Here is a 14,568-nt window from a genome sequence, read left to right as displayed (position 1 = left end):
GCGTACGTTTAAAAAAAGAAATGTTAAAAAAAAACATACAAGACGACATTACTTTGTATGAGAGATAAGATCAGAGATGCATTGTCAAAGCCAAACACTTAAAACCTCCCGTATCCTCAATGGTCTATTGACGTCTCTTCATTTTAAGTTTCTCTTAATATAAAACCAAACAAAAAAAAAAACAAACAAAAAAAGTCAGATAGTCCACTTTAGACATTCTACTAACAGTAAGTAACTTTGTAACTACGTCAACTAGCAGTCATTAGAGTATTAGTCTGCTTAATATGTTCTAACACTTTATTTTGATGGGTCCACAACATAGAACATACTGAGTATATGAGAAACTTTGCAAGTATATGTCAACTTATTCGACTAACCCTAAACCTACCCTACTGAGAGTTAGTAGACATGTAGTTGCAAATTAATGAGAACTAGTTGACATGTAGTTAACATGTAGTTACAAAGTTACTTATAGTTAGTATAATGTCTAAAGTGGACTATCGAAATAAAGTGTAACCCAAAATTAATATCCAACATTAACAAAATACAAAAAACAGTGGCATATCATCTGTGACAAATTCAGTTCACCAAGTTTGCATAACATTACAGAGATAGTATATTACTAGGTTGGTTAAACTAACCATCTTTACCTAGTGTCTGAGTCTGATCAGTGCTTTATTCTGAACTTAACTGGAACCAGTGTTCGCATGGACTGTAGTTAGAATATGACTGATGGGCCTGCAGTGTGAAACAAAATGTGTGTGTGATTCCTATATATATTTATACAACTACTTTTTGGTCCTCAAATCTGATTGGCAGATAAGAGTGTTGATATTAGTCCAACAGAATTCTAACAGCCATTTCACCACTTGCCGAAGTATTTGGCGTATTTCTCACAGCGACTCCGAGTGTCATGGTGGGCGCCCAAATCGAATACAATTTTTAAAATAATAGTGTTTTGTGTCATGGAATGTAGTTTTAAGAACTTTTTAGGTGAGAATGTACTTGTTTGGACTTCAAATATGCAGCTTGTTGTAGCAAATTAGCTTAAAAGGGAATTGTATATAAATAATTTCAATTAATTATGATTAATTACAATTATTTATATCGGCTGACAGTAATAACTGTAGCAGAATTAAATTGCCATCAACTGATCTGTTCGTCCAGCGACCATTCAGTGTAAGTTCATATCAACTCTAAGAAAGGATATTTTCGTGGCCACAGAAAATACTTTCCTAAGTATTAATGCATTAGAGCATGTAGTAAGGATCGAAAATCGTAAAGGGACATTAATTTGCAAGGCGGAACCAGAAACTCATGTAATGTGCGCACACAACTTTTATTAACTAAACGCTAACACACATAACTAATCTAAACAAACAAACAAACATACATACACTCACGCGTATATACAGAAAGGGAGATAAAGTGGATGAATGAAGCCATTAGAGAAAACAGAATGCAGTTATGGAAAGAGTCAGTTAACCACCTGAGTAAAACCATCAGCGCCGTTTATAACGGGGTCTATAGCTTATACTAAACCTCTGTTTAGTTAGATGTACCATACTTGCACTTCCATGGCTGTTGGTGTGTGTCTGGAATGCAGTCTCGGATGAAAAGTCTTGATGGTTTCAAGGTTTTGGACTCGCGTTCACGTTCTTCCGGGTTGAAGAGTGATGAATTCCAAAGATGTTATTCTGGTTCTGAGGTCCGAGGAGCTTTGGTTGAATGGAAAGTCAAGGCCGCAAGGCCTGGCGCAAGACTTAAGGGTCAAGAAGAGTTCTAGCTCACATCCTTCTAGGATCTAACAGAACCGCAGACTGAGATATGCTGAAGCCCACCGGGCACGCCACACCAGGCTCAGGCTCTCCACACGGGCAGCCATCTGGATTTAGCAGTAGAGCTTTTGCAGAAGAGAACTGTGCGTGAGCCCTTTAAGGTCTGCGAAGAGTCACACCTCTCAAGATGGGGTTGACCAATGAGAAAGGCTGAATTTCCAAGCGGGAGTTTGGAAATACTGGGGGGTTTTATGACCCTTTGTCTGAGAGCTCGGTAACTTGCAAAGGGGTTGGATTGGAAGTTGTTATACAAACTATTAAAGATTCTTAGGACATTAATATGTTGCATAGCTATCAACATGTAATATTCACCCTCAATTAGATCATCCGAAGACGAATTGATAGAGACTAGACATGTTACAGTTAGAGTGATATTAACTAGTGATCTATCATAAGCATGCATAAAACAGTATACAATACACAAAAACATATACAAGAACAGTAATAATATACACAGTGTCCTGAATGATATGTGTGTTCCTTCAAAGAAAGGTTTTTCTATGAATTAATTAGAGAAGAGTCCATTTTTATGGCATAATGTCTTTCCTATAGGAAAGAGATAGTGAGATGCTCTGCATTTGCATTCCTTTGAGCAATAAAACTAGTGTTATCTGATGGGTTGCCATGGAACCAGGGGCCTGACAGTCCTACTGTCACTGATTATGTGTATTGGGTGAGGGGTCTGTGACTATTTGTTAATCTAATAACTAATTGATTTGTTAAATCAAATGCCAAATTGTGTGTCTGATTGGTCCAAATGCTACATGTTAATAAAGATAATGTCTATTTGAAAATTTGCTTCAATATTTTCGGAGATGTGAGCTCCAGGATGTCAGCAGCGGTTCAGCGCTCATCAACCCGCCGAGAGCGCCTCACCTCAGCCAGATCTTTTGGAATTTACTGCTGGGTCTGATGTCTCTATAGTGGTTAAACATTAGATATATTTTGTAGGCCTATATATTATAATAAATATAATGTACTGTTTTTGCTGTACTTTGGATCAAATAAATGAGCTGAAGACACTTCTTAAAAAAAAAAACATTACAAATCTTTGTCCGTTCATTGTGTTGCTCGCGTCTGTTTTGTGTTCTCTCATGCAGTTTCTGCTGTCTCCCGTTTTCCTGGGTTCCAGTTTCTTGCCATTGTTTTGGATATTTTGGATATTGCACCCACGATGTCTTGACTCTTCTGTTGTTTATTTGTTCCTAATAAACTGTTTAACTGCACTCGCAAGTGAATCTCAAGTTATTTTATGTGATAGTTATATATATAAACATTTCTTTTTTCCTCACATTCTTTCTTGTAACTCTTCTCTCTGTCACACACCTGACTGAATGGCTCATTATGGAGCTCATTATGCGGGCCTTTGTCTTCTCAGGTGTGAGTCACGCCCTCTCGCATAGAGCCTTTCCACTCAAAAAGTGACTTAGAAAATTTTAATCAATATATTGTTTTCTCTGAATGAGTATTTTCAGATCATTTTGAAGCAAATATTCTAGGCTACAAGATCCAGTTCTCAAAAGTCTTGTGAACAAATGTTCTGTATGTGTTTTATGGCCTTATTTCAGTTACTTTAAAATTTTAGTTTTTTTCTAACCACGCATAAACGTTGTTTTCTCAAAAACACAATCATGTACGTACAAGCTGCTCACATATTATTGTAGCCCAGTTTGTGCTGAATACAGTGTTTTTAGACTTTAGCCATTACAATGTTTATAAACAACTGAAAAAAGCACAAATGTCAGAGCATGTCAAAACTTCTCCGGGGCCCCAAAACACCCTCAGACCCCAGAGGGTTAAAAAGCGCATGCTCTGGAATTTGATATACTCCTCTGAGGATTTCCAATCAAATGCCACGAAACTCGGTGAACATGATCTCAAGACATTGGGGATGCTAAATTGCGAAGGGATGTTTGATATCATGAATGGTTTGTCCGTGGCGAGGCGATGAAGTTACGGCGAGAAATGAGAAACAGGAAATGCCTAATAACAGCCACATACATTGTCTGATTTTGATCAAACTTCAGTGCTTTGTTCGGTGTATGATGCCGATCGCATAGATCTGACTATTAGGAGTCAAAGTTATAGTGCCACCAACTGGCAGCTGGAAGTGTGTCATTTTCAAAATGCTTTGAATTCAGCATCTTATTTTTACTTGATTTGCTTCAAACTTCATCACAATAATGTCAAAACACGGCCGAAGTAAAACAGTTGAGGAAATATTGATATCTAAAATACTGTTGGTATGGCAATGTATCAAACTTGAATATTCTTTTCTGGTGATTTTGATGCAGATAACATGCTTAGAATTGCATGAAACTCAACACACATATCCGTATTAACCCTCTGGGGTCTGAGGTCATTTTGGGGCCCTTGAGATGTTTTGACATGCCCTGATATTTGTGCTTATTTCAGCTACTTAAAACATACTATTGACCAACATGTAATTTTTTTTGTATTCAGCACAAACTGTGCTACAATAATATGTGACCAAGATGGATGTACATGTTTGCATTTTTTAGAAAAAAAAATATTATGCGTGGTTAGTAAGTTTTGGGAAAAAAATGTAGCTGAAATAAGGCTATAAAACCCACACTAAATAGTCCTGAACAAGACTTTGGAATAATCAGTCTTGTAGGCTAGAATATGTACTTCAAAATTATGTGAAAATCATTCTGCTTACTCATTCACAGAAAACAATATATTGATTTAAAATTTTCAAGACATGTTTTGTGGTCGAGGGTCTATATGCGAGGGAGTGGCAATGGCCATGAATATTAAGTGAGTCTCACAAGTCCTGATATTATCATACCTGATATTTACGTGTGTTATTTAAGTGTTTCTACTTCTTTCCATGGATTCAAGAAGAAAAAAACAATCAGTAGAAAAGGAGCTTGTTTTAACATAGAATATCAGTGTAGTTGAACATCTGATGTTGGTACAGCGCTCTCAGAGGAAAATAGTTTGAAGAGACATCAGGATACATCTGGTGCTGGTATCTGATTCAATAAAATACAAACAAAAAAACATTTGTGAGCATGTTAATATCAGGAACATCTGTATGTATGTATATATATATATATATATATATATATATATATATACACATAGGTTTTGTAGCCATAGACTCACACATGCTTTGTACTATCATAAAAAAAGAGAAAGAAATCTTATATCTGAGAAACGAATTATTGTTTAGCACGTTATTAAAATCTATTTCTGAACAGAGTAGGCTATTAATAATAAACATGTACTAAACATACTTAGGCTCGTAGAATTCATCATGTTACAGTGTACACTCATATTACTTTTATTGTTCTATATAGAGCATGAAAACATCATCGCGCCGTAAAAAATTTAAATACAGTGAATTGCCCCTCATATTAAAAATGTTTTACACGATTTCAAACATTGTAGTCAGGAATTATAGTTTGGGAAAAACCCAACTATGATTTTGTAGTCATATAGTCTAGTATGTATGATTTTATAGTAGTCTATGATATGATTCTGTAGCCACAGACTCAAGCATGCTTTATACAATAAAAGGATGTACTTTGTACTATAAAAAATATTTTATATCTGAGAAACTAATTATTATTGTTTAGCACGCTATTAAAATCTATTTGTGAACAGCGTATTAATAACAAACATGGTCTAAACATTCTTAGACGCTTAGCATTCATGTTGTCGTTTGGGAAAACCCCAACTAACTGTTAGTAAATCTGTTCAAGTTTATGTCACAATAAAACATTAACTAATGCAAAAAAGAAACATTACTTACTCATCAGATTGATCTCCTCTGCTGGATGAAATCGTGTTCTTCTTTCGAGGGAAATCCTTCCTTTACTCAGCGCGAACAGTAACAGTAGCCACGATGAGGATCTCTTCTTTGTTTGTGTTGGGCATTTGCACGTGCGCACGTCCCACGCGGCTATTTACATATGAACGGCGCGAGGGCGGGATCTCATTAGAGATAATGAGTCAGACGGGACAGACTGAACATCGTGTTGGTCCATCACAGAATGTTTGTTTTGATAAGACTTGCTTCATTTCAAAGTAGACACTTCAAGCTTTCTATAGATATAACTCATGTCTCTGTGTGAAGTATTTGCTGAGTTACAGATCATTTTAGTGACGCGTTTCTGAAGACAGAGAGCACACCCTGTTTGTTTTCTATTTCTTCAAAAGCACAAAGTTTAGTTGTTATTATGAGTGTATACAAATAAAAGTAGACCCCTTACAGATTCGAATGGTGTATTGCTCTTATCTGTACGATCAAAAATGGCAGAGTAATTCAAGCTCATTTTGGCCTTATCAGGAAAATCTGCCTCAAAACGCGTATACGCGTTTGTCGACCCCAGAGGGTTAATGATAGCTAGGCACTGGCAAAAGCTCATAAAAGGGCGTTGAGGAGGCACTCTATAGCGCCACCTTTTGACAAAAGTCGGGGGGTTAGTTTTAGCTACAGACACCAAACTTGGTATATACATTGTACTCATCAAGACGGACAACTTTCTAATTTACACTCATAAGCTACGACCAACAGAAAGCCGGCTATTTTTTTTAATGGGTTGTTTTACACTAACTTAAACATGCAATATCAAATCTGCACCAAACTTCGCATGTATGGTAATATTCCTGGCCTGAAGGCATCTAAAGGCCAAAATTCAGTTATTACCATAGCGCCACCTGTTGACAACAGGATACGCCATGCTTTGTGCAATCTGCCCCAAAAAGTGACATGTTTTGCTCTTTAATGAACTCCTCCTAGATATTTAATGACATCAACATTATATTTAGCAAGTCTAGTCTAAAGGCCTTTGCGATGTTAACTTGTGAAGATCTTGAGTTTTCGTTAAAGGGCGTGTCCGTGGCAGCCTCACAAAGTTCGATGTGTCGCCATGGGAATAGAACTTGACGTAACTCAGCCATACAATTTCCGATCTGCCTCAAACTTCACACGTTTGATAACAGACCAGGTCTGAACACATCTAAACACTAATATTCCATAATAATCATAGCGCCACCTGCTGGCAACAGGAAATTACTAGTTTTACACTAACTTAAACATGCAATGTCCAATCAGCACCAAACGTCATATGTTTGGTAAGAGTCCTAGCCTGAAGACATCTAAAGGCCAATATTCAGATATAATTATAGCGCCACCTGTTGATAACAGGACATGTCATGCTTTACACTAACTCTGCACCAAACTTCATATGTTTGATAAAACTACTGGCCTGAAGACATTTACATCCCCCCTAACATTAAAGTTTTTAAATATTAAAGTTTTTCATTCAATCTTCAAATTAATTAAAACTTGTGAAAGATTAAACTTGTTTATTTTATTATTATTATTTATTTATTTTTCTTTCTTTCCCTATCCTTTCTCTGTCTCTTTCTGTTCTCCCCACTTTCATCGTGTTTTTATTTATTTTCTTTTTATTTTACTTTTATTATTATTATAATTTTTTTTTTTTCCCTTTTTCCTCTCTCTCTTTCTTTTCTTTTCTCTTTCTATTTTCATGCCTCTGGGCTTCAGTTGGCTGTGGCATCTCAGTTCCTGCCCTGTGTCGTTTGGTTTAGTGGTTAGTGGGTATGCTGTGGGGCCGGGAACCTTGTACCTCCAACCTGTACCAGCTTTGCCCTGGCTTTCTTGCCTCTGGCAGGTTAGGCACTACATGCCTTGCTTATTTTAATGCATCACTAGACGATATACACGCATCTATTGTAAAATAAGTAAAGAAAAAAAAATGCATATGTATATCAGACACACACAGGGTAAGTGAGACATGAGCATGGGGACCTGGACTTTGCACTGGGCTGATTCCACGCTGCACGTCACGTTTTTTCAATGCATCATACACTCAACAATACATATACATATAAATATGTAGGGTTGGCGTGGCATGTGAGTGGCGGCCGGGGGTGGGACTTTGGGCCTTGTGCCCCGCAGCACCTCTCCTTGATGGTTCGTTTTGGGCCTAATTTATGCCTTACGCACGGAGGGCCCAGAGGCAGCCTTACAATATCTTACTATTTATAGCTTTATTATTATTATTACTATTATTATTTCGTCATTACTATTGCTACCATTATTATTATTACTATTTGTCCTCTTCCTGATTCCCCAACCACCCCCTGTCTCGGATTAATAAGTTTATTATCGTTATTGTTGCTACTATTACTAATTACTATTTAATACAATTATTATTGATATTTGTCATCCTCCTCACCCTCCAACTTTCCCCTCACTTCTGATTCAGTTAATTACTATTATTACTGTTATTATTTATTTATTGATATTATTGCTGCTACTATTACTATTATTACTTATCACCTTCCTCATCCTCCATCCTCTATTTTTTGTTATTAATGCTATTATTACTATTATTTTTATTATTATTACTGTTATCATTACTATTATGTTTTTTTTATTATTGTCATTTCTGTTGTACTTTCTTTTATTTATATACTTCCACCCCCAACACCCAATCACACACAAACACACACACTCACTCACACAAATCATGTTGGCTGTCATGTATGTTTTGTTGAGCTTGGTTATTTTGTATTTGATTTGTTACCTGTAAATAGTATGTTTGTTTGCATAATACATTTTTTATTTTAAAAAAAATCAAATTAATGTACAAACAACATAAAGACAGTATATTTTTTATATACTGTAATATATTACAATATATTGTAATATATACACAATACAATAATATACTGTAATATACCCCCCCCCCCATATTTACCTATTGACTATAGCCATTCAACATTACAGTATAATTGAGAGATATCAATTTTAACATTTATTAGACTTTTAAAAAATAACTTAACTCTTAAACTTAAAACAATCTTCACATAAACCCATTATTATAAATGTCATATTTACCTGTGCCTTTCAGCAGAAATATACAGAAATTGAAATGGAAGTTATCAAACAATATAAATACTAAATTAAATATAGATGAATCCTTAAAGCTATAAAGCTTCCTCTTTTTTTTTTCTTTCTTTATCCTTTGATGAACAGACATCACAGCAGCTGGTTATTAGGTTATTTTGGCTGTTATTTCTTTAAGAGCTGTAGCTGCTGAACATGACGCGGAATTTGACACGCATCGTGTTTTCTCTCAACTCTTGAGACAGTGCTGGGCTGCTCTAGGAAAGTTTTGAAAACCATTTTAGAGACATGTTCTTAAATGTGACTCATATAAAATATATTACGCTACATGCACGCAGCCACGCACAGTTTTAAGGCAGCTTTAATCGCCTTTTTAGTAACAACATTGCATGCTTGTAGTTTATTTAGCGCTTTGATATGAAATGATACAGTGTACGCTACAGCACGCTGGCAACCTTTGTGCACATCACAGTACCGTTTCCGCACTCGTTTGAGTCATGCCTGGCGCTGAAGTGAAGTGGAGCGCACGTCTGAAACATCTTCGGTTTGATGTGGTCGTAAAAACGTTCTGAGACCGAATAAATGCACTTCTTGTCAAGAGAAAAAGTGACAGAAACAGCAGTTGTGAGAGGGGTGGCAAACCCTAGCTCCGCCCCTGCGTTAAATATTTTTAACGCGTTAAACTGAAAAAAAAAAAAAAACGCCTGTGTTAATGCGCTAATTTTGTCACCACTAATATAAATATATATATATATATATATATGCAGAAAGTGAAAGTAAAAACGGAATGACAAAATAACAACGGAGCTTTTGGCATCTGACACCGCATATTCTCTCACAGACGACGAAAGACGAATCAACATATGCTGATAATGGTATATAGCTAACTTTAAATTTAGTCCCTTAATATTTCTCTTGTGGCTGTACATAGTGAAAAGAAAATTTGAAGAAACGTATTTCGTGTTAAACAGGTTGTTTTTGAAAGTCAGTGCTTGAAATAGGCTTTTTACACACCAGAGGCTTTTAAATGAATTGTGAATCTAAAATATGCGTGTTAGAGAATGTACAAACAGTTAACAGTGTTTGTGTCATATCAGTCCGTCAGAAAAAACAATTCTGGGCTTTTTGTTATTGTTGACTTCATGTTATTATCTAACATCAACTTACTGTGAGTGAACAATATATTTTTACAACATTAATTAATGTTTGTGAATGTTATTTAATACAAATATTTTATCATTCATGCTTGTTCATTGTGCATTAAGTAAATTTTAACAGATTGTACTTTAGATTTTATGTATTAGTACATTTTGAAATTAACCCTAAGAAGAATAATTGATATATATAACTATTGTTTATTGATAGGTCATTTTATCTAACAAATGGAATATTATTGTAAAGTGTTTTTAATACTACAGTTTCCATCTATTTGATATACACTTGTCTTAAAATATATGTAATCTTATCTAAATTTATTATAAAAGCTGAGGTTTGTTATTTACTGAAATGTTATATTTTAGCTGGAGTCAATGATCTAATGTTGCATTTGGTCAGACTCAGCCCATTACTTTACTTATATTATATTTTCCTTTTACAGCTGCAGGCTGAGGAAGATCATGAAACACAACAGCAAACCCTAAAACAGACAACAGTTCACAGTTGTTTTTCAGCAGCAGCAGAAAAATGACAAAAACTTTTGGGTGAAGCTTGTTTACTTTTATTACTTTTTTATAAAGTAAATTTTAAATAAGCATAAAGAATGGCGTTGATTTTTGTACAGTTTATTTTTGTTTAACTTTATTAATAAAAAATAATGTGTTTTTTAATTAGCATGATTTGGTGTTTTGCTTTGGTACCGAAATTGGTACAGAGAACTGTGTATTTTCACTGGTATTGGTAGCGAATACAGAAATTTTGGTACCGTGACAACGCTAATTCATTGTATAATATACCTGTTTAAAGACCTGTTTTTACAACATGGTAATTGAGGAGAAAATAGCCTAATCTTTTGTTATCCTCGCAGAGCGTTAGTTATGCGGTAATATTGCAGAGCAAATTAATTAATTTTAAATTAATAATTTTAATGTAATAAATTAATAAAAGTAACTTCATAATAATAATAGGCCTAATAAAATAAGAATTTAACAGGCCTACATTAATTGGAAATGTTAAATCCTCTTAATATTGCCAATAATTGATATTTTGACATATCTCTGGCTATTGTTGATTCAAGATCATCGTCTTCCGACGCAACCCAGCACGTGGAGGTTATTGCGGGGCCGTCTGCTACGCCACTGGTCAGACAGCATGTTGCCCGTTACGTCGTTTGGGCTGCCTTGTTGAGCCCAGTGACACTGAGAACATTATATTTTCTTTTTTACTTTTATTTTCCAAATGTAATAGGATTAGTCCAACGACTCATTCGGTTTGTAATGCGTGCCGAACCGATAGTCTCGAATATGTGTGAATATATGAAATATATATGTATATATATATATATATATATATATATATATATATATATATATATATATAGATAGATAGATAGATAGATAGATAGAAGGGGTGTCAACGTTAACGCATGCGATTAATCTAAAAAGTTTAACGCGTTAATATTTTTTTTACGCAAATTAATCGTTTGATAAGGTTTGACCCCAACTTCTCCCCGTCTCGCAGCGCGGAAGGTTATCATTGTGTGATGAGGGTACAGCGAACCAGTGTTGCCGGGGCAGCAGCACAAGTGGGCTATTTTGAAAATACAGTCACGGGAAAAATTACAGAGCCGTGGGTTGCGGTTTTTTGGGCTACTTTTATAATGTACCACGGCCGCCCAAGGTGTATATAGACAAATAAAAATTAAAATAGATCCTTTTACTAATGTGTATTATACTTGGAATGTATCCCTGGCAACTTAAGAACAGAGAGGCGGTTGTAACATCACAAACAACGTGAGTTTCAGCCAGAGCATACATGTTAAGGCTTTTACACAGCAGAAATAAACTTGACAGCAGCCACTATAGATTATATTATATAGATCCTAGTATTTAAAATTTGTGATTAAATCACTTGGCAAAGGGAGCGATCTAATTTCCTCATTATCTTCAGCTGGGATGTTCCCGTGACAACGCAGCACGGTGTGCATCAGTAAATGTTGCTGTTTTAATGTCATATGTCTTTTTATTGTTGTTAGCATAACTGTTGCAAATGAATGTACATTTAATATTTGAAAACGTTTTTCAAGTTTTTTGCTATATAATATATAAAAACTAATATGTATACAACTTTTTAAAATATAAAATGTATATTTTTTTTATGCCGGTGTCGGTCAGCGAATCTGCAGTGCTGCGTGCAGTGCTGCGTACCATGCTGTGTTGTCACGGGAACATCCCACCTGAAGATGATGAGGAAATTAGATCGCTCCCTTTGCCAAGTGCATTTCAAACGACAAAATAATGGCACGCACGTGCCCTGTTCACTCCAAAGTCCCCACCCCAAGGGGATAGGGATGATCACTTCCATTTGGAATTTGCCCTTGAAACGTCGGTGCCGTGCCACCCCTAATATATATATATATATATATATATATATATATATATATATATATATATATATATATATATATATATATATATTAATATACATACACACACACCTGTATATATATCTCATACTCATCAAATCTGCATGTATATTTTGTATCTGCATTAATAGAGAACAGGTATTTTCTCAACACTTGGGTTAAATGTCCTATGCTAATGACTTACCTGGCTGCTATTACAGGGATCCATGGTGTAAGCTCATCTGAGTGGTTTCCAATCAGCCAGTCCGTGGTGGGGAAGAGGAAGTCATTGCTGGGTGTGATGGCCTTTTCCTGAAAGAGATGAGATCACCCGCTGCATCTCATTATCATTGGATGAAAGTGTAATAATGACACTGGTATTGGTGACAGTATGTAAATGATCAACAACCTGAAGTCCATTACCAAGTTAAAGTTTTATAAATCATGTAGTGAGGCGATTAAATGTCTTTTGATAACCATGTCTTTAAGGCAAGCATAATTTAAGGCAATAGTTCTAATGGATGTGCAGTTCAAGACGGTAATTACAAAGTGGATAGAGAGTCTGCAAGATAATAGTTACACACAGGGCACATTCGAATTAAACTCTGTTGATGACAAATTGTGACCTGTGTTGGCAAAATGAGTTGGAATGCGCGCAATCTAATGCGTAATGAGCTACAGGCAAAAGAAGTGAAAAAAGGACGTTTTGGTCGAATTTGAGGTTTTCACAAAAATCAGTTCATTAAGCCCTCTTCTAGCATTTCCAATGCTCCAAATAGTAATTAAACATCTAAAATGTTCTTTATTTATACGTTTTCTGAGAATAGTACCTTTCTCTCTGCTCACTTCTGGACGACTGCTGCTTCTTCTTCTAAACACAAGTTATAGGCTTTTTTCTTTATATGCTTTGTGAATATTCATATCAAATTCTTAATGACATGAGTCCAAACCAGTGAAATATGATTTTCAAACCCATACTGATTAAAAAACGATCACAATGACTGACATTTGCAAAGTGTGTGTATAAGACGGGCCTCTCTGAGAGCACGCAATCTCCCTATAAAGTACATTATTGTGAAATATGTCTTGGCAAGATTCACACAATGTAATCTGTTATGTCTTATATGAATGTTTAGATAATGATTGGGGAAAAATCTGGTGTGTCACATAATATTAGATCCATGCATTACAGTAGGTCTTAATACAGATCTGTCTCAATGTTAATCAAACATTAAAAGAAAAGGGAATCACTCTCTGCTCTTGATTAAACTATTGTTTATTTGCATCTTTGTTATTTTTAATAACAAAGATAAAATAAAAATGGCTATATTGTAGGGCTGTCAGTTTAACACGTTAACTTAGTTGTGAAAAAATAACACGATTAAAATATTTAAACGCAGTTAACACACTGGCCGCGCCCCCCATGTATGAAATGTATGTCATCTTACATTTCATACAGTTGACAAGTATGATACAAGGCAACAACTCCATAAATGAAGTTCAAAAACTTACGTTCGGGAGGAGCCTAATCATTCAGGCCTGTCAATCATCATTACGAACCTATATAAGCAGCACTCATTGGACCACCCCAGCATCAATTCTTCTGGCATACAGCCCCACCCTGTCCCGTGAACAGAGTCCCAGCTCAACGAATTTCTGCACTTCTCCTCCAACGAACAATGCTCTGCAAGGCTCTCTTAATTCGGCTCATAACAAGAGAAATCAAATTCGTCAACCACCTCCACCTCCAAACAACGCGTTTCTCCCGCCTGGGTAACGTAGGCATCCGCGCACTACAGCTGCTTCAGCTCCTCACATTACTCACATTTCAGCTAAACCACCTTCATCTGAAAAACCTACCGTACTTAAAATAGGAACGTGGACAGTCAAATGTTTGAGGCACACGTGCCGCACCAAACATCCATTTCCCACGAAAACCAACAGAAATTCACTCTATCCTAGAACAAGCTCCCATTGGTCAGATTAGTGTAATTTTTTCAAATGATATTTTCATAATTGCGACGCGACAGGATCCCTGAAGTCTCAGCTTTAGACAAATAGCATGTCACAGCACGCCGTAAACATTTTCTCAAGATCTACATCGCTTTATATTGTGCATAGGCTCGTTTGAATCGAGATTAACTGCACTAAATATCGATATGCAATTTGCTATGCCTTTCTTATGTTTCGTAAAGTTATAATCTAATACATTGCACAAAGCATACTGGGTGTAAAGTTTTTTCGGTAACACTTTAGAATAG

The 14,568-nt window shown here is 35.7% G+C and overlaps 1 protein-coding gene across 2 annotated transcripts in view; it reads right to left on the bottom strand.

Moving 5' to 3' along the window:
• Positions 1-14,568, bottom strand: part of trmt44 (tRNA methyltransferase 44 homolog) — a 126,704-nt gene that overhangs the window by 60,350 nt on the left and 51,786 nt on the right. For both annotated transcript variants that reach the window (XM_058782954.1, XM_058782955.1), the window contains one exon: positions 12,513-12,619. In XM_058782954.1, coding sequence (XP_058638937.1) covers positions 12,513-12,619 — 107 coding nt within the window. The remainder of the gene's footprint in view (positions 1-12,512; positions 12,620-14,568) is intronic.

This window comes from Onychostoma macrolepis, chromosome 07 (assembly GCF_012432095.1).
Source record: "Onychostoma macrolepis isolate SWU-2019 chromosome 07, ASM1243209v1, whole genome shotgun sequence".
Classification (NCBI taxonomy): Eukaryota; Metazoa; Chordata; class Actinopteri; order Cypriniformes; family Cyprinidae; genus Onychostoma; species Onychostoma macrolepis.
Note: the sequence above shows the minus strand (reverse complement) of the source record. Positions and strands in the feature narration are given on the sequence as shown.